At 37.6% G+C, this 18,140-nt stretch overlaps 1 protein-coding gene across 2 annotated transcripts; it reads right to left on the reverse strand.

Annotated features, from left to right (window-relative positions):
- Nucleotides 1-122: 122 nt before the first annotated feature.
- On the reverse strand, nt 123-14,182 carry LOC307168507 (DBH-like monooxygenase protein 2 homolog). Of its 2 annotated transcripts, XM_079888574.1 has the most exons (14): nt 14,120-14,182; nt 13,735-13,964; nt 12,563-12,709; nt 11,249-11,401; nt 10,415-10,498; nt 10,172-10,327; nt 6,346-6,448; nt 6,083-6,249; nt 5,906-5,994; nt 4,638-4,734; nt 1,326-1,385; nt 1,114-1,244; nt 912-1,020; nt 123-823 (listed from the first exon to the last, which is right to left on the reverse strand). In XM_079888574.1, the coding sequence occupies exons 2-14, from the start codon at nt 13,789-13,791 to the stop codon at nt 689-691; spliced, it is 1,488 nt and encodes a 495-aa protein (XP_079744700.1). In that variant the 5' UTR covers nt 13,792-13,964; nt 14,120-14,182; the 3' UTR covers nt 123-688. The 2 variants fall into 2 exon arrangements, with proteins under 2 accessions (XP_079744700.1, XP_079744699.1); XM_079888573.1 differs by lacking the exon at nt 14,120-14,182 and having other exon boundaries at nt 13,735-14,099.
- Between the last annotated feature and the right edge of the window lie 3,958 nt (nt 14,183-18,140).

Genomic DNA, 18,140 nt, shown 5'->3' on the forward strand with positions numbered 1-18,140 from the left:
GTCACACTTTTTGCTCCAGTGAAAATGTATCGGCTACTACTGTACAAAGTCTTGGCTACAAAAAACAGTTGTACATCATATTGATATTGAACAACATTTCAATAAAAATCCTTTTTTCTTTTAGCCTTTTAATGATATTTTTTATTAAATTATCACAACAGTTACCCCCAATTTACTACTTTGCCCCACAAGAATAACAATGAATTTTAATTCTGAAATTGAAAACATATTAGAAAAGGTATAACCAAGCCACTGAGTCCTCTTTTTAAAGCATTTTGGATTAATCAATACTCAGCAAAAAAATGTAAACAAACATTTTTAAAAACGTGACAACTTTTCTGAAAAAAAAATCAGTATGTCAGCATGAATGCATGTTATTTTTTATGTCAGTGTAGTTTTATTGTGTTTGCTTATTTAACATGCAATGAAAAGGATATATTAGAAAAATTCATATTGAATATAGAATTTTCCATGACTCTTTAAGATTTGATTAATTATGATTATTCTAGGCCTAGAAATCACACCTTTGACATTCCCTGATATGAAACATTCATTTTGTAGGATTTCCCTCTGGTTGTTATTGAGGGTGGAGCTGCCTTGAGCTCCTGATCTAGATCGATTGACTTTTAATCACAGACAATAAAAACATCAGGTTACATCAGGTTTAGTATTTTGCATGAGCATTTCATTAAGCCCAATGCACTGCCAAACAGAGGAGCAGCGATATCAAAGCAAGACTTTTGATGGCACAACCGCTCATGCAGGGTGCAGACGGGATGACTTTGAGATCAGGAATCATCCCTGGGTTGCGTGATATGTTTTTCTGGAAATACACATTCACAACACTGTTAGGCGGCAACTTATAAAAATGAGAGATTGATGCATGTTGTGGAGGTGTGGACACTACTTACAAATGAATCTGCAATTATGACTAGCTGATCGATTTTCTTCAGTGTTTCTTGGTATTTACTGATAGACGTGTCATTCCAAATCATGTTGTTCATCATGTTGAGCCATGCACTGCAATTATCAAATAAAAGCCAAGGTCATTATTGGGGCCAAATGCATTCATGGATCACATTTAGATGACACAAGTGTTTATAAGTGAATTACTTTTGACTTGGTGTTCCCATCTCAGATCTTAAAGTGGTTACATTAGGGAAGCTCATACAGCCACTCAGATTCATAGCTGGATAGTAGAAGAGGAAAGCCAAACACATCTCTTCTGAAGTCGAGAGCCCCCCCTGTGGACACACACACAAAAGACATTTCAATGTAAAGAAGCAGTTGAAATGTGAAGCTGCATGAAGAAAAGTTGTACCAACCCATGTGAGTGTGGTGCGGTTTTCAGTATTGTAAGTACACTCCACCAGCAATTTGTCACCCTAAAAGAGAAAAGGGATGTTTTATTTTGCCTAATACTAATAATAATTTTGCATTAATAACTAAATCTCCTTCAGACAAGACAAGACCATCGTTTTTGGCTTGATTAACATATAAGCATGATGTATGGCATTGTATTTATACAATATATTGTACATGACATTGTATATATTTGATGCAGTATTGAAATCCCTGTGAGAAGTGAGAAGCATGTAAAAGGGATAGTTCTCCCAAAAATGACGTCTTTCCAAACCCGTAAGACTTTCGTTCATCTTCAGAACACAAATTATGCAAATTAATACACATTTTTGATGAAACGTAATGTAAAGACAGTGGTTCAGTGGTTCAACTTTAAAGGGACACCAGGCAACTCTTGAGTGTTTTTTCTCTACGAAGCTCCCCCTAGTGTCTGGTAGTAAATGCTTTCATACACTCTGTCGTAAAAACTGTTGTCACCCCACCCCCCTCGCCACGAGCAACCCAGCTGAGCAGAGGAACCGGCTATAGAGAGCCTAAGTCCCGCCCCTCCGCTTCCGGCTCATGGGACCTTATTTCGGAAAAAATATGTATGGAAGTCAATGGCGAGAGATAACTTATCTTTTTATTCCGTCTGAACTGTGCCCTGAACTACACATATGATGTTTGTCAATTTAAAAGGTAATTATGAAAGTCAAGAAAGTCGCAGTTTGTCATAAAACAGAAGAGTAACGTTTAGTTTTATGTGAAAATCGCTCAATGAACTACATCTCTCGTCTCGCACTATGTACGTCACAAGATCCGTTGCTCGTATGTGTGTATTCTGGCTCAAAACACTCAGGCATGACGGCGTTACGTTACGATTATAATGTAAGACTATAGAAAACATGACAGACGTTAGCTTCAGTAAAGTTAGCTTCATTCATTGAGAGAAAAGGTATGACGTCGCACGTGCGCCTTCTGGGTTTGTAGTCTTTGTAATTACGTATTTTCACAGTCTTATACCTCAGCAGTTTTACATCAAGCTGCGACTTTCTTGACTTTAAAATGTATCTTTTAAATTGACAAACATCATATGTGTAAATCAGGGCACAATTCAAACGAGATCAAAATATTTGTTGTCTCTCGCCATTGACTCCCATACAATATTTTTCCGAAATAAGGTCCCATGGTGGTCGACCGGAAGGGGAGGGACTTAGGCTCTCTATAGACAGAGAATGTCTAATAGGAAGAGAATTGGCACTCTCTGCTTACTTCCGGTTTCTGGACTGGCTGCAGTAACACGTCTCTGTCCATGCGGGGGCGCTCGCAGGCGAGTGCAGAATGAATGGAGGTCTACGGCGAAAAACCCTCAAAATCCACTTTTCTCAGGATATAATTTTTTGTCTAGTAATTTGAATGTTGTATTCGAAAGTAGATGCAAAGAAATTACACATTGCTGGGTGTTAGATTTTTTAGAGTCACTTATTTGGTTTAAAAAGTCTTTTAAAATGTCAATGACGTCAGAATGCTGACGTCATTAGCAGAATGCTAGCGTGTTATGGGCAACAACAACTCAACCTGTAAGAAATCGAAAAGAAATAAGTACTCGTTCATTCAACTTTCGACCTATAACCCATGTTGAACTTGCAAAACCTACAATAAAATCTGAGATTTCTCAACGGCAATCGGGTGAAAGAGACACATTTAGCCGTCTAGCCCCATTGACTCCCATTCATTCTGCACTCGCCCGCGATCACCTCCAGTGGAATTCTAATGGAACTGCAACCAAGATCGATACAATGGGGCTAATAGGAAGTGTCTACCGAGGCAAGGAAAGCAATACTTTCTTTCCAACTGATGGCGATTTTTTTTATTTTATTGTGTTGTCATGCATACTAGTATTTTTACCGGGAACGAACGATATGAACGAGGCGAACTACTGCTTTCGTGTTTGTTTGTTTTTGGGAGAGTGGGCATGAGCATAAAATATATATATATCGGAGGCTAATATTTGTCTAAAGTTATATTAGCAAGGTTCATCTAGTAGAATGACGGTTACCTTTGCCTGTCTAAGAAAACATCAGAACGTTTTTTCTAGCTCGATCATGATATGTGCAACATGTTTATTGCCTATTATCAGACGCGTTGACTTAGTGACATAAAATAAAAGTGTAAGTTACACAAATAAAACCGACAGAGGAACGGCCACACAACTACAGAAATCAAACGTGTTTGCTATGACAATGCCTAACATCAAAGTTATAGTATCTAGCGTAACGTTACTAGTAAGCCCGTAACAGACAGCGATCATAATAAAAAAACTTTACAGACAATAGCAAACATCCTGAGGTCACAATTACTTGAAATTTAAATATTAAACACAGTTTATTCCAAAGATACTTAGAAGTGCAACAGCAATAAGGCCAGGTCAGCATCCGTTTTGCAGGCTTCTGTTTCTCTCAGTTCTCGCCATTCTGAAAAAGCCGGTCCGATATTTAACTTTACTCGAGTCTGACTTATTGCTCGGTCAGTCTCCCGTTTCCTCTTTCGTTGGTCCTCCGACAAAGATTTCCTAGCTTTCTGCTTCTTTTTACAGGCTCAGCCATAACTAAATCTATCGTTGCCCTTTGCTTAGCTAGCCGGTGCTTGAATGGGGGCGTGTAATTACGTGTGCAGTGCCGTCAAGCAATTCGTTACATCGCGAGACCTGATATCACGCGATACTTCCTGACACCGACCCGCGTCCCAAAGTTGCAAGTGAGTTTTTTCCGCTCTCGGGCACCAGGGGGGTGCGAAACCACCACCATTCAACCCGAAATAAGTAATATAACCATTCCACTGACTCCGAAGCTGTTCAGTTAAGGTTAAAAAGTTACCTAGAGCCCCTTTAATGTTACGAAGCGATGAAAATCCGTTTTGTTCAGAAAAAAAAAAAAACATAAAAACCCCACTATATTGAACAATTTCTTCTCTTACGTATCAGTCTCTGGTGCTGTTCATGTTATAAATACAGTGCAGCGTGTCCGGGTTCTACGTCAGAACGCCGGCTCCTGCGTCAGCATCACACACATGCGTCATGGTGTTCACATATTTTAACAATGTCTTTACTACCTTTCTGGGCCTTGAAAGTGGGATCAGAAAGCTCTCGGATTTCATAAAAAATATCTTCATTTGTGTTCCGAAAAGGTCTTACTGGTTTGGAAGGACATGAGGGTGAGTAATTAATGACAGAAATTAAATTTTTTGGTGAACTAACCTTTTAAGTTGTTCAACGATTCAAATCATTTCACACTCACCAACTTCACTGTCTTAGTTTGGCCCAAGTTTGTCACTTCCTGGTATTCAAAAGCATAGTTTTCATCCGCAGCTAAGAAATCGATCTGTTTGCCTCCTCTGAAATAGACAACATATTTTGTTTTGTTTTTCTTATAGACATTTTGAGCAGTGAAAGATAATAAGTTTATTTTATTTAGTGCCTTTCTGCAAACTCAAGGTCAATACATTATTATATTATAGCAAGTAAACTCGACAGCAGGCAAAGAGACAGTACAGATAGGGCAGAAAACAACACGCATAACATGAAACGGATCATAAAGTTAGGGATCAGAGAAACTAGTAGTTTTAAAGAAAAATGTCTGAGGATTTCGTCGGTTCAGAGGTCACCCTTCTGCCGGATCTCGACTCTCTCATGAACGCGCGTACGGTCGTTGCCGGAAGCTAGTGATTATAGTTTATAAAATATTAAATATGGATTTTTTTATGGACAAAAACCCATTGCTTCGCTTCAGAAGGCCTTTATTAACCCACTGGAGTCGTATGGATAACTTTTATGATGGATGGATGCGCTGTTTGGAGCTTCAAAAACTATTCAATGACATTACAAAGCTGGGAAGTTATTTTACATAACTCTCCAATTGTGTTCGGCTGAAAGAAGAAAGTCATATACACCTAAGATGGCTTGAGTGTGAGAAAATTATAGGATAATTTTCATTTTTGGGTGAACTATTCTTTTAATGTGTTTTTTTTTTTTTTCTCATTAGAAAAATTAGAAAACTCTTATTTTTATCAGGTCAACAACTTTTTACTTTACTTTTTTTTTTTTTGTCATTAACATAAAAAACACCCAAATAAAAGTTATTATTATTATTAAATGGAACAAAGCAGCATGAACATTCATCTTAACATCTCCGCCTGCCTTCCACAGAAGAAAGAAAAGCACACAGGTTTGGAATGACATGAGTGTGAGTAAATGATTTTTAGCGCAATTTTCCACCGGACAAAATTGCGATTGTTAACTCATGATTTCTGTTCTGTGCGCACCAATCTTGCACTTCTATCTACTCCTCAACCAGACCACCTAGAGACTTCGGGTTTTCGGCATTATCTTAAGGAAGGTCTAATCTCGGGAACACACAAAAAAAATCCAGGAAAAGATTTACTATCTCTTAGTGTTGTGATCCCATGACGTCAGAAAATTGCGCTAAAACACTCACTGAGTTTTTATTACTTGTTTATTTTGATATTCCAGTGAGCTTTATTCAGTTATTGATCAGAAGACATTTACCTGAACTGTCCGACTCGCACCTTCCGTCCAGTCAAGTGTGTGTGCAGCATCACAGAAAACACCTGAAGATCATGTGACGACTCCAGAACCTGTAGATCACAGAACACAACAGATCATCCAGTCATCTGCTGAGTCTGCCTTTGATTGTGAGAACGTGAGTAGCTAATACATACATACCTTTGGAATATAGGCAGTGTCACACAGGCCGTACGTGAGGAAGGATTTGGCTTTGGGTGGGATGGCGTACCCAGGGGCCACTACAAGCCCTGTCCCTAAAACAGCTGCATCATGCTGACGGAGTTCAGATGTGTAATAGAATCGCAGACCCGAGTTATCAACTCGACCTGTGTAGAGAAGAAAGTATTGTTTTAATCATGTCAAAAGACCTTAAATATTCATCACAGTGTAATATTTTACATTATAAACCACTACTGACTGACCTGCACTTTTATTTGGGTTGTTGTAATGCACTTCAAGCCTGTAGAAAAAATCTCCAACATTTCCTCCAATTGGAAGTCCTGCCATCTCAGGGAGTTCAAAATCCTGAAAGAAAGGGATATAAAAAAACAAAATATTTTGATCATTCACACACCCCAGAAATGTTCAATATTAGCAGTAGCGTTGTTAATGTGGTCGATTTTTCCCTAAACCTAACTACGTACCTGGGTCTCGTCTACAATCAACGTCCCCTAACGTCTACAGTCAACGTTTAGTCTATCTGGGTCTCGTCTACAATCGACGTTCCCTGGGTCTCGTCTATAATAGACGTCCCCTAACGTCTACAGTCGACGTTTAGTATATTTATACTCTAGCGCGTCTACAGTCGACGTTGGCCGAGTCACCTAACCCTAACTTGTTCCCCTAACTGACTTGCTGCGCAGCAATAATCAACAAACAGACTTCAGCAAATGTCCTTTAAATGCTTTAATCACGGCCGGGGGATCTTAGAGCAGTTCTCCTGAGAATCTCCCAAAAAGAAGCAAGGCCGGAGGATCTCAGATAAATTCCATTGAGAATCCCACCAGCGAACACAAATACAACAGTTTTATAGAATAGGAGAATGGGCGAAAGTAGGCGCATTTCCATTACAGATTTGCGCAAAACTCTTGCGTTTATTTTCTTTTCTAAATGTCGACAAAAAAACATTGCGAAATGACTGCGTTTCCATTAACCGATTTTTTTTCATTTTTTCCTCTCGCGATAAGTCATTCCAAAAATCATAGCAACGGACGTTGGTAGGTTTATGTATCTCAGCCACCGCACATGGCCATTATTATTAATCGAAGGAGACGTATGTGTGTTATCCAATCATTAATGGCAAGGAAAGACCCTTATACTTGAGAGCGGCTCATATGAGGTGTTTCTGGGTGTTTCTCCCTCATTTCTGCTTCGAGGTCTTGATTGTGGCATTTCTTTGAGGTTTAGAATCCATTATTCCTGTAATTCTTCTGTCTATTATGAATTTAATAAAGAACTCTGTCTCGTGTTCTGTCCAAACACACCGCGTCATCTATGTCAGGTGACTTGTAAATGTGCAAAAACTGTTTCCATTGCAGTTTTGCGAAATATTTCTTTTTCGAATTGCCTGAAAAACCACCTCATGCGAGCGTAAAAACTTTTTTGCGATAAATGGGAGTTTTTGCGAAAGTGACGTGTTTCCATTGGGGGTACTTTCATTTCGCAATTTCAATTTGCACAATTTGAAGGGTAATGGAAACGCGGCTAATGACGTGATGCATTACATAAATTCCCTAAAATTTGATTGGTTCTTCATAGACAAGCCCTCTTGTTACTAGTTAACCACAAGGTTTCAAACCTAGTTTCATTTCCCATATTTGTTATTTTTATACTCACACAACCAAAGTCACAAGTGTTCGTCAAAGGGGACACATACATTTAAAATTCAAAAGCATATGAATGCTCTTCCTGCAAGAAAAACAAATGTTAGTTATGATTAATTAAAAAAATCCATCACATTAACCACCACGCAAATGCGTAGGGCCCCGCAGGTTTGAGGGACCCCCTGCTGACCAAGCAATTAAATCAGTTGATGACCGCTGTTACAGCAGCTTCTGGAACCAAATTTAGAATTCTGCAAGCATTGTTTGCTGGTCAATGTTTATATGTGAATAAGCCTGAATTAAATCTGCTCATCATTTAAAACAATCATGTCTCTTCCTGGATTAAACTTGATTCATGATTCTTAATGAACGTTTTGAAGCGTCAGAGTTTCATTGGAGGGACAGAAAATGTCCCAGATTTCATTCAAATAGGCAACCATTACAGATTTGCGCAAAACTCTTGCGTTTCTTTTCTTTTCTAAATGTCGACAAAAAACCATTGCGAAATGACTGCGTTTCCGTGAGTGGAAATGTTTCCACTCACATTTGTGTCCTGAAAATGCACGAAAGTCATATGGGTTTGGAATGACATGAGGTTGAGTAAATCATGGCATTTTTATCTTTGGGTGAAATAACCCTAACCAAATCGCCGTGCGCGCTTTGGCGCTGAGCCAGAGACGAGAGACAGTGCTTGTCATTTATCACAATTGTGCAGGTTTTTTCCAACAACAACACCAATTTCGATTTCATTTAAATACACGTAGGCCTAATACTAGAAAAAAAAATTTTGTTAAAATAAAATAACTAAATAACTAAAGTAAAATATATGGAAGCCGCAATAACAAATTATTCTAAATTATTGACATCAGAAATACATTGTGTAGGTAACTAAATAGTTTACTTTTAGTTTTACTTTTTATTCTTCTCCCAGTTCACTGGCCACTTACTTTCATGTCATTCGGATGTGAATGAATTTGCGTGTTGTAAATCCGACAACTCTGATTCTCTGCGCTGAAGAGCAAACTATTCACCCGTTATCATCTAACATGATCATTTTGAAAGTGTTTAAAAGACAAAATTCAATCACTAACACATATTTGAGAATCAGAATATCAGATATTCAGCCATATTTCAAAATAAAAAGACAATTGTTCAAGCTAAACCAAGAGGTTTATTTTCTCATAGCTAAATGGACTCTGGACAATGGACAAAATGAAGACTCTTGATGAATCCAAAACCAAGAAGGTTTATATCTTAAAGCTTAAGGGAGCAAGTACCAAAGTGTAGACAACTTTTGGTATGCAGTTTTAATAAATATGTTTTTTTTTAATGTCTCGCTTAAAGGATTAGTTCACTTTCAAAAAAATGTTTGCTGATAATTTACTCATCCCGATGTCATCCAAGATATCCATGTCTTTCTTTCTTCAGTCGAAAAGAAATGAAGGTTTTTGAGGAAAATATTTCAGGATTTTTCTACACAGAATGGACTTCAATGGCAACCAACTATACCAATGTTCAAAGAAGGTTCAAATGTCCGTCTCAATGCAGCTTCAAAGTCTCTACACGATCCCAGTCGAGAAATAAGGGTCTTATCTCGCGAAACGATCGGCCATTTTCAAAAAAAAAAAAAAATTATATATATATATATATATATATATATATATATATATATACTTTTTAACCACAAATGCTCGTCGTGTACCATCTCTGAGATGTGCCATGCATTGCGTCATCACGTTGGAAAGGTCACCCGTCACGTCATCTATCTAAGTTATTTGTCTGTGTACACCGGTTCAAAAAGGTAGGGAAGGGCGAAAAATTTCATCTAATTTTCTCCTCCAACTTCAAAATCGTCCGACATCTTTGTTTTAATTTATTATTATCATTTTTTTATTTTTTTTCGTGACCTTTCCAACGTGATGACGTAATACGTGGCGCATCTCAGAGATGGTACAAGACGGGCATTTGTGGTTAAAAAGTATATATATATATATATATTTCTTTTTTAGAAAATTACTGATCGTTTCGCGAGATAAGACCCTTATTTCTCGACTGGGATCGTGTAGAGACTTTGAAGCTGCATTAAGACGGACATTTGAACCTTCTTTGAACATTGGTACAGTTGGTTGCCATTGAAGTCCATTCTGTGTAGAAAAATCCTGGAATGTTTTCCTCAAAAACCTTCATTTCTTTTCGACTGAAGAAAGAAAGACATGGATATCTTGGATGACATCGGGGTGAGTAAATTATCAGCAAAACACTTTTTGAAAGTGAACTAATCCTTTAATTCTATTCAATATTACTTTGCTTGGGGCCCCCAAAATGGTAAACCCGCCGCTGCATATTAGTCATTTAAAAATGAGAAAATATAACCAAGAGGCGAAAATGAGCCAAGAGAATGTTTGATTTCTGAACAGATACTGACCCCTCCGCCAACTCCCCACACTGCAATAGTCTCCATACACTCATTGATACTCAATTTTGTGTAACATTGCGCTTCAAATGGCTCCGTCACAGTCGGCGGGCAGCGGTACAGCAGCAGATGATGCACGAGGTCGTAGTTTGTGATGAACGGCTCAATCTGGACATGAGGAAAGTAAGTCAGAGATGAAGATGATCAACAGATCGGTGGATAGATCAAGTGTGTGAAGTTCATAGACTCACTTACACGATAAATGTGTTGTTTGCGATCAAAAGTCGGGGCTCTCATGATCTTGCAGTGATAGTAGGTTTGACTGGCTGGTACAGAGAACTGAAATGATTTAATCAACATGTAAAGTGAAAGTTCCAACATTAGACATTTTAAGTCAAAGAGAATTATGGGAGAATTCACTAAGAATGACCCACTGATAGATAGTGTCTGTAGATCAAACATTAGAGCAGGCGCTAGTAATGACAAAGGTCATGGGTTCGATTCCCAGGGAATGCTTGAACGGATCAAATGTACCTTAAATGCAAAGTCACATAAAGCGAATGCCAAATGCGTAAATATATACAGATTTTTTTTAGTGAATTAGCCCTACATTGTTGTTAAAATCACTCTTGTGACTTCAGCCGAACAATTACACTTTTTTTCTAATTGGAAATGTACTTTACAGTGATTTATTTTCCTGTTGATCACTTTGAAATAATCTGTATTATATAAAGCTCTCTAAAAAATAAAGGTGACGACTTTGACGTCTATAGTCTAGTCTAAATGTTATGGCATCATGTTTTCTCAATAACCATGTTTAATGTGCACCTGGATTTTGGACCAATTACCAAACATTCTTTTGCTTGTTGTGGTCATAGCCTGGTAGGACAAATATGAACTTTAACCTGGAATATTGCTTGTCTCTTTGTTCTTTGCACCAGGTCAAAGCTTTGTGCATTTTGAAGGAACAAAAAATTGTTCTTGATTATCAAAAGTTCAAATAACGAATTGGCAATTTTTTTTTTTTAATTCTGCTTAATGAAACTGACTAAAATAAATAAGGCAAAAGAAAAAGTAAAAATCTCTTACATTGACCATAGTCATGTCGAAATACTTGCTGTTTGGAGGAGTGACACGAGGCATGTACTTCAACAGGTTCACCTCCTTCGTTCCCCTTCGGTTAATGTGGTACGCGATGTCATCACTCTGTCCGTACGCATAGATCAGCTTCATGGGAAGATTCTGATCATGCAATAAAACAAAACAGACATCTGATCCACAGATACCAGCTGGAAAATCTGAACTGAAAAATGAGAAACTCTTTAGCTAGTAGTTTCGGATCGAGACTTTCAGGGTTTCTGATTTCAGTCAGACAGTCCATCACATCAGCAGCTTTAGATTAGCCTAATTGACAGTCCCTAAACAAACAGAATCGGTAGAAACTTCCTGGTCCCAGTGTGGATTTCCAGTATGAGTGAAAATACTGAGGACACCCACACCACTCTTTAGATCTTACAATTCAGGGTTTTATCAATGCCGTAGGTCTTACGTTCAACATTGTTTTCTGGGTAAAACTTCTGAGTACTACATAATAAAAGAGGAGAGTGAAACTGATTGTCTTGTAAGTACTTTTTTTTGTAGTCGCATCACATTTCGTAAATTGCAAACATGCCTTGGGGTGTTTTAGCAGAAAATGGGATATCGAATTCAGTAAGTAGGTGTACTGTTTATCATTAGACCAGTTCCAGGAACAAACAGTATATTTATCCTGTCTGCTCACTCAAGTAAGACATCATTTTAGCTGGATATTTGTTCAACTACCCAAACCTTAATCTTAAAAATTTTAATCTCTAAAAATGGTAGTTTGAAAGGTTCAATTATAGGTTGATTCTATTGTTAAAGTCCATAATCCTCACATTTTTAAAGGTAGACTTTTTTAAATGATAATATTTTGATGTTTTTGAAAGAAGTCTCTTCTGCTCACCAAGGCTGCATTTGTCACAAAAATACAATAAAAACAGTAATATTGTGAAATATAATTGCAATGTAAAATAACTGTTTTCTATTTTATATATATTTTCAAATGTAATTTATTCCTGTGATGCAAAGCATCATTGCTCCAGTCTTCAGTGTCACATAATTCTTCAGAAATCATTCTAATATGCTAAACATTTTTTATTATTGTTGAAAACAGCTGTGCTGCTTAATATTGTTATGGAAACTGTGATACATTTTCTTTGATTTCTGAATAGAAAGTCCAAGCATTTACTTGAAATATAAATCTTTTGTAACATTATAAATGTCTTTACTGTCACTTTTGATCAATTTAATGCGTCCTTGCTGAATAAAAGTATTAATGTCTTTCAAAACATGGTAGTATGGGAATGTTGTTCCAGGACTCACAGTGATGGGTAAATCGTTTTCATCACAAGACTCAATAGATCTCTGAAACTTCATGACAGTTTTCCCATCAGACTCGGTTAGAGACAGGAGTTTGTAGTTCTGTTGCTGGTCAACCACAGGTATTGAGTTCCCCCCAGCATGACGGTCCTGAACAACAGGAAAACATAGATGTATGTACGCATAGCAACAGGTGTTTGTCTTTATGTTTATAGATGTACAGTTCCCAATCCAGTTCAAACTAGTTTAATAGATTGACTTTCAAAAATATCAGGTTAATTTACCAACTAATACATCTATTTAGAACATCTAGTTTGGAAACAAATACAATTCAACTTATTCGTCTAATACAAAAGTAGATTTGGTCTTGTCTTTGACTTTGTCACACTTGTGAAATAGCTTCCAAAATATCCCAGCTTAGAGCCACTGAGAAAACTAAACATGTTCATAATATAACATCTTATATTTAATGAACTACATATTAATTATATATCACTCAGTATGAATCAGAATCAAGCTTGTTTCTGGTCAACCACAGGTATTGAGTTCCCCCCAGCATGACGGTCCTGAACAACAGGAAAAATCGTGCATATTTTCACTCATAACAGCATATGTTTTTGTGATATTTGCTTCATAATTTGTTTACATATAACTAGTTACTAACTGGAAATATCCATCTAAATGGCCAAAACACTCACAGTATTATATATATAAGAGTTTTCTATTGCTAGTAAATTCCACGATTAATTACAAAGCAACAAGTAGCCTAACACATAGAATTAAACATGACATTTTGAAGTTGAAAGACCGAAACAGTATTTTATTGTAAAAGGTACTCCAATAATTCTTGTTTTATGTACAACTTGGAAAAAAATATATTTTTAAATAATTCCTAGAAACACTTTCTCAGACTACATAAAGTTTCTCAGACTACTTAAACTAAATATGAAATGCTTATTTGGATACTAAGAGTATCCAAATAAGCAAATAAACATAACAGAATAAAGAATATAAAATTAGTTGTAACTCCACAGCTGTAAGTGTTTTATTGACAGTTATCAGTCTCAGTCTTTGATATGTGAAACATTAAGAAATGTATATTATATATAAACTAAATATGAAATACATATAAGAAACATATAAGTTATTAGTGTCAGTCATTTTTTTAACTTTACCGTGAAGTAACTGCCTTTCGGTCCAACTCCTCCAATGACGATATCGGCTCCAGTCATTCCTCCTTTAGGGCTGAAGCCAAACCCGACCCAGCCGCTGGTGTTGACAGTGAGCTCGAACAAGACGGTGCCCTGGATCTCATCAAAGCCCCACTTCAGCCGCACATTGTGCTCGGGGTCCAGGTGTTCAGAGAAAGGCAGAAGAGGGTCTTCCTGAGCGCAGGACCACTGGGCTGAAAGCAAGAGCAGGACAAGAGATAATGGGCCCATGTTACCTTTTCAAGTCTTTGTGTAAGATGTTTGAGAAGTCAGTGTACATGAAACTGCTCAGTAGTGCACTTCAACGGCACTCTTTGTGATCGGTCTGTAAACCTCCCCCCCGCCTCACCTGAGACACAGTCCTCCTCTCACTCTGGTCTGGTGAATCAGGTTCCACATCACCTGATGTTACTTTATTATTGTAAAACAGTGAGCATGAATATTATTAGTAAGAAATGTTGAGATGAACAACAAAAAAGCTCAAATGTGATTCATGTGATATATTTGAATTGTAAATGTAAATATGTATAAAGGGCCTAAAAATAACTTCTTGGCACACCTGCCAATGGCCGGTGACTGTGAATATTCCAATTTTCTCTATTCCAATTTCAAAGCCAAAGCTAAAAGTACTAGCTTAATATAAATTTGAAACTTTATTAAAGACAAGTAACAGTAGTTTTCAGGTAGAGACATTGAATAAAGTAATCAAATGTAAAACACTGGATAGTCTTCACTGTATAAATTTAACATGAATTAATCCTTATTAAATTTACAAAAGACATTCAGTCAAGAGCAGTGAATAATTTTTTGTCTTTTGTAGTTTGATTAACATTAAAAACAGACAGCAGCAGAAATATAAGGTTGCTGTCACTTTAAAGGTGACATATTATATGGCCCTTTTCACAAGATGTAATATAAATCTATTGTGTCCCAAATTTTTAATGTGTCTGTGAAATTTCAGCTCAAAATACCCCCCAGTTCATTTATTATAGCTTGTCAAATTTGCCCCTTTTTGGGTGTGAGCAAAAATGCTCTGTTTTTTGTGTGTGTCTCTTTAAATGCAAATGAGCTGCTGCTCCCCACCCCATTCAGAAGAGGACCGATCCTTTACACCAGAGCCATATACTGTAGGCCCTGTCCCAAATGGCACCTAAGCACTCGTGGTCTTCCTACGAGTCCGCACTTTCGTGACGTAATGCCGCTTTGACTGTCGGGTGCATCAGTGCGGGCTCGGCAAAAGTGAGCATCGAGGGCGCATATCGACTGCATAGGGGGCGCTCGCGAGCACCCTTCTGAGGCCTAAAATGACAAATGGGACACCCTACGTTCTCACGGACTTAACGCACGCAGCAGCCATTGTAAGTCCACAAGACCGAAAGTGCATATGAAGTGTGCCATTTGGGACAGGGCCTAGAGATAGGCTGGATCCCAAATGGCACACTTCATGTGGACTTGCGGTCTCGTGGCCTTAAATTGCGTGTGCTCGCCAAGTGTACAAGTCAGTAGGGTTGTCCTATTCGGCATTTCAGCGCTCAAAGGTGTGCTCATGAGTGCCGCCTTTTGTGCCCTCGATGCGGACTTCGTCGTGGACTCGAGGCCAGCGCCCCCTAGGTCAGCACTTTCTGACGTCTCCAAGTGTGAACTCGAAGGAGGTCCACAAGGCCGGATTGTGCCATTTGGGATCCAGCCAAAGATTTGCGACAATGGAAGTTCAAAATGCTTGGTCATCACGTGATTCGCGTAGACCTCAGATAGTTCCAGGAAGTGCTTCGGCGCCAATTCAAATCAAGGGGGTAATCCAGCACCCGGAAAGCGTACCTTCCATGGGGGCAGACATTGGCTAGCAAGCCATCACCTGCTGTTAGCATTCCATTGACTCCCATTCATTTTGGCGTCACTTTGACAGCGAATAACTTTACATCTGAGGCGTTTAAAGACTCCATTTGTCCATTATTTATTTCTAAAGAAACACGAAAATGTATAAAAGGCTCCATTACCTCACATAGAAGCCGTTTTTGTAAAAATAGGCTAACAATTGTGTCATAACCAAGCGACTCTCTGTCGCACAGTAGAAAAATTACCGTATAGATAGGAGGAGAAGCTCGAAGGCAATTGCGGGGATGTGGAGGTCAAGGGATAAAGTCAAAGAGATAAAGTCAAGGGAGAAGCCCATAGAGAGACATAAAGTTGCTCCCGCTCCTAGCTCATGGACAACTCCTACTCAAGCTCTCCATCTCTGCAAGATTCAGAAGGGAATGATTCAGATTTTTCTTGGCACAGCTCCTAGAAGACTTACAACTGTCAGACAGGTTGCACACGTCACATCTACGTCGTCTAGTTCAGTTTGAGTCTGCGCAGTACGCTCAGCCATCAGGAAGTGAGTGCTTCTAATTGACTTCACTTTTCTCCGTTGAACTCTATGGGGTCGCTGTGTCCATTTCTTACATATGATTCAAATCAATGGAGTTAGGCTGGATCCCATAATAGTCAACAGAAACAGAATGCCTAAAAAACTCCACCCATGCGTTTTGGTTACTCAAATATGCAATCTAAAATAAGGATTTTTTCCCCCATTATTGCACATAAAGAATGAAACAGATATTAATTTTACCACTTCCACCCATCACTATCTCACTCCTCAATGTTATATTTAACCCCTGTTTAGAAGCATTTCCCTCTAATTACACAACAAAGGATAAAACTGCATTGATAAAATGGACTTAACCATTAATAGGCTGTTCGTGGTTTGTTATGCGTTACTAACTTTTAGCCCTTTTAGCCTAGACATTCATTACAAAAATAAGAAAACGTGTATTAGTTATTGAAAGATTAGTTATGAAAGATGACATTAACCTCTACATTCTAAAAGATTAGTTACGAAAGATAACATTAACTTCTACATTCCTCCGACAAGAAGTAGCGAAATTTTTGCAAATGTGTACAACAAAGCAAGTCACAAGGAAGGTGAAGGTGACACTATTTTCACTTAGTGCAAAGAAAATACTGCTTTTTTTAAAGTGTAACATCTATAGCCTTTAACGCTATTTGCACCTGATGCAAAAAAATACTTTGTGTTGCTAATATTTACACTAATTGTAAATAGCGACTGCCTTGAAAATATCTGACACAAAAACAAGATTATTTCCCCGTGAATAGCAAATACCTGCTTCACTCGCACCAAGAGCTAGAGTTGTTCATCTGTCTCTCATTAGCAATCACACCCTGCTCCATACCAGTCATGTTAAAAAACTAGGCCTGTCAAACGATTAATCGCGATTAATCACATCCAAAATAAAAGTTTGTTTTTACATAATATATGTGTGTGTACGGTGTATAATTATTTTCTATATATAAATACACACACATGCATGTATATATTTAAGAAATATTTGCATGTATATACTGTGTTATATATTTATATTATATATAATTTATATTATATATAAATATTTTATATATAAATAACACATTTTTCTTAAATATATATGCATGTGTGTGTATTTATATATAGAAAATAATTATACTCCATACACACACATATATTATGTAAACACAAACTTTATTTTGGATGCGATTGATCGCGATTAATCGTTTGACAGCCCTATAAAAAACATGAATGATTTCTCTCATCCATAAACATTATTAGATCCATCAGCATGACGGCAAGTTCCATGATTCCGCTTATCACTGCGTCATCAATCTACGCCTTTGTTATTGTAAGAGGTTAGCGACCCCTAGCGGCGACAAAAAATTACATATAAGTACACAAAAGTGTATACAGGCGACACGCGCAACGTGTCATATTACTCTGAGAACTACGCCCACTGGAGGGGAACACAATCGGCGACAGGGATAGCTTAGTTTACAGAAATATAATATATAAAACTGACATTTGGATAAGACCTTATTTAGCCCCGCCCCTTTTCAGCGCTGCGCTCGTTGTCTTTTGTCTTCCGGTCTGTATTTTCACAGTGATCTTGCTGATTTATGAATGAAGGGCTCGTTTTAAAATCTTCCCGGTCTACTGACATTTGTTTAGACATCTGTTCTAAACATTACAATCCTCATGATAACTTTTGTTAACTTTACAATAAGTAAATGCTTTACAAGCAGACTATTCTTCTCACTAGAGGGCGCTATAAGCACCAAGCACACGTCTACCATTGTATGCATTACCACTGCATAAACGCTCAATCTATTGGCTAAATAAACGGGTATTTTGTAAAAAAAAAAAAAAAAAATTATAATAATAATAATCATAATTATTATTGTCATTTTCGTTGTTTTTAATTAGGTTTTAAAAATGTTGGAAATATTCTATATATTCACATTTTATTTATAATATGATCTGAAAGTAAACCAATGGAAGT

The sequence above is a fragment of the Squalius cephalus genome, assembly GCF_949319135.1.
Source record: "Squalius cephalus genome assembly, chromosome: 12".
Classification (NCBI taxonomy): Eukaryota; Metazoa; Chordata; class Actinopteri; order Cypriniformes; family Leuciscidae; genus Squalius; species Squalius cephalus.

What these genes read in the sequence shown, in the direction of transcription:
- LOC307168507 (XM_079888573.1), bottom strand. Translation starts at nt 14,001, where the DNA reads ATGGGCCCATTATCTCTTGTCCTGCTCTTGCTTTCAGCCCAGTGGTCC. An exon ending in GCAAACAACACATTTATCGT is followed by an intron (nt 10,328 to 10,414) that starts GTAAGTGAGTCT and finishes CCTCATGTCCAG; the next exon opens with ATTGAGCCGTTCATCACAAA. An exon ending in CAACCCAAATAAAAGTGCAG is followed by an intron (nt 6,250 to 6,345) that starts GTCAGTCAGTAG and finishes TTCTCTACACAG; the next exon opens with GTCGAGTTGATAACTCGGGT.